This window comes from Octopus bimaculoides, chromosome 25, assembly GCF_001194135.2.
Source record: "Octopus bimaculoides isolate UCB-OBI-ISO-001 chromosome 25, ASM119413v2, whole genome shotgun sequence".
In the NCBI taxonomy this organism is placed as follows: domain Eukaryota; kingdom Metazoa; phylum Mollusca; class Cephalopoda; order Octopoda; family Octopodidae; genus Octopus; species Octopus bimaculoides.
In genome coordinates this window covers 1,067,169-1,068,628 of record NC_069005.1, presented here as the reverse complement: position 1 = coordinate 1,068,628, position 1,460 = coordinate 1,067,169, and the positions used below count along the sequence as shown (strand labels likewise).

The following is a 1,460-nucleotide window of genomic DNA, read 5'->3' as shown; positions in this document are numbered from 1 at the left end:
GTTTCTACAGCTGGTTGCCCTTCCTAATGCCAACCACTCTGAGAGTGTAGTGGGTACTTTTTACGTGCCACCTGCACGAGGGCCAGTCAGGAGGTACTGGCAACGGCCACGCTCAACAGTGAAAAATAAGATTTGAGTTTGAAGTAAAGAAACAAAAAATTGGAGTAAAACTATTGGTTGCTGAAAGAAATCTCTGAACAGAAAACCATTTCCTCAAACAGTGGAAATAAGACTTTTTCATAAAAAAGAAGCCAGGCAATAGGCATGGCTGAGTGGTTAAGAAGTTTGCTCCCCAACCACATGGTCTCAGGTTCAGTCCCTCTGTGTGGCCCCTTAGGCAAGTGTATTTACTGTAAGCCTGGCCAAACCAAAGCACTGTGTGTGGATTTCGTAGACAAGCTGTGTGAAAGCCAGTCGTGTTTGTGTGTGTGTGTGTTTTTCTGTCTCCTTGCATTGATGTCATGTGATGGTTGCAAGTGAATGTTGTCATCATACAAGTGGTGTCCTCCTTCATTTCCAGTCTTCCGTGAAGACGTGTTCAACCATGGGGGAAATATTACCTTTCCTGGAAACAGGTGAGGGTTGGTGACAGGAAGGGCATCTGACTAGAGAAAATTTGCCTCAACAAATTTTGTGTGACCCAGGCAAGCATGATGATGATGATGATGATGATGATGATATCAGTCTTGTTATTTTACATTTGGTTCAGGTATTTCCAAAACCTTTGTGTATTTGACATGATATGTTTTGTTTTAAATTTTATTGTTTCCTTCCTTTTTGTCTGCCCTCAATTGTAAGTGTTTGCTACGTTCATTCACAGACCGCCAGGGTCTCACCAACACCAAGGCTGTGGAGAAAATCCAAGACAAGCTTATCGAAGCTCTTAAGCTGCAGATCAGTCGCAATCACTCAACCGAGGAACATCTTTATGCAAACACCATCATGAAACTTCCTGAGCTGCGGACTCTTGGCACCTGGCACAATGAACTCTTACAGTGGTATCGCTCTCAGTGGAAACGGCTCAAAGTGCCGCCTCTCTATGCCGAAATATATGATATTCCTAAAAACGAGGAAGATGCCCAAGGGTGAACCTTCTTTCTCTCTTTCCCTCTCTCTCTCTCTCTCTCTGGAAATTTCTGTAAATTGGTACATGTGAAGAACTTAAACTATTTTAAATGATAACTCACAGAAACACTATGGACAAATTTATTGTAGCTTTTGTTTATTTTTATTTTATATTTCTTTTCTTTTATTTGTGTGTGTGTGGTCTGTAATCTTGTCTAAATCTCTCAAGTTTATCACACACACACCCACACACACATTTGGTCAGTAATTATTTTCACTAAAATCATAAATGGTTTTTGAAGAAACTTAAGCAAAGTGTGGGTGGGGGGTGCATTATGGTTTCAAACAAACAAACAACATTCCATTGGGGTTTTCTTTCTTTTTTGTCACTTCCT

General features: G+C 40.8%; 1 protein-coding gene across 2 annotated transcripts in view; it reads left to right on the top strand.

Moving 5' to 3' along the window:
* LOC106876050 (nuclear receptor subfamily 1 group D member 2) overlaps window positions 1–1,460 on the top strand; it is a 44,633-nt gene that overhangs the window by 35,049 nt on the left and 8,124 nt on the right. For both annotated transcript variants that reach the window (XM_052976576.1, XM_014924447.2), the window contains exon 10: window positions 821–1,085. In XM_052976576.1, the coding sequence (XP_052832536.1) occupies window positions 821–1,085 (265 nt within the window). The remainder of the gene's footprint in view (window positions 1–820; window positions 1,086–1,460) is intronic.